The following is a 678-nucleotide window of genomic DNA, read 5'->3' on the forward strand; positions in this document are numbered from 1 at the left end:
AGGTCAGAATGGGTTAATCAGGACCAGTGTGTGTCGGCGGAAACCTCGTATGAATCTGATCTCAGATCAGAATGGGTTCATCAGGACCAGTGTGTGTCCGGCGGAAACCTCGTATGAATCTGATCTCAGGTCAGAATGGGTTAAATACTGAATGTGGGGAAAGCTATCCACACTTTTCCTGGGCTGTGTGCAGTGCTCCAGTTCCTGTTGATTTCATTGGATATCATTGGGTCATCTGACCAGTTTCATTGGCTTTCATTGGATCAAATCGACAGGAACTGGGAGCGCACACACAGCCCACAGGAGCAGTGTGGATAGGATGGGTCCTTTACCTCACACAGCCCAAAGGAGCAGTGTGGATAGGATGGGTCCTTTACCTCACACAGCCCACAGGAGCAGTGTGGATAGGATGGGTCCTTTACCTCACACAGCCCACAGGAGCAGTGTGGATAGGATGGGTCCTTTACCTCACACAGCCCACAGGAGCAGTGTGGATAGGATGGGTCCTTTACCTCACACAGCCCAAAGGAGCAGTGTGGATAGGATGGGTCCTTTACCTCACACAGCCCACAGGAGCAGTGTGGATAGGATGGGTCCTTTACCTCACACAGCCCACAGGAGCAGTGTGGATAGGATGGGTCCTTTACCTCACACAGCCCAAAGGAGCAGTGTGGATAG

General features: G+C 51.8%; 1 protein-coding gene across 1 annotated transcript in view; it reads left to right on the forward strand.

Moving 5' to 3' along the window:
• The window catches only part of LOC310864623 (uncharacterized protein), a gene marked incomplete at its 3' end in the record, with an annotated part of 57,043 nt that extends 56,590 nt beyond the window's left edge, over window positions 1–453 (forward strand). The window contains exon 30 of the mRNA XM_083773311.1: window positions 432–453. Within this exon, the coding sequence (XP_083629437.1) occupies window positions 432–453 (22 nt within the window). The remainder of the gene's footprint in view (window positions 1–431) is intronic.
• Window positions 454–678: the final 225 nt, after the last annotated feature.

Source organism: Protomyctophum parallelum (genome assembly GCF_964188405.1).
Source record: "Protomyctophum parallelum genome assembly, chromosome: 9".
In the NCBI taxonomy this organism is placed as follows: domain Eukaryota; kingdom Metazoa; phylum Chordata; class Actinopteri; order Myctophiformes; family Myctophidae; genus Protomyctophum; species Protomyctophum parallelum.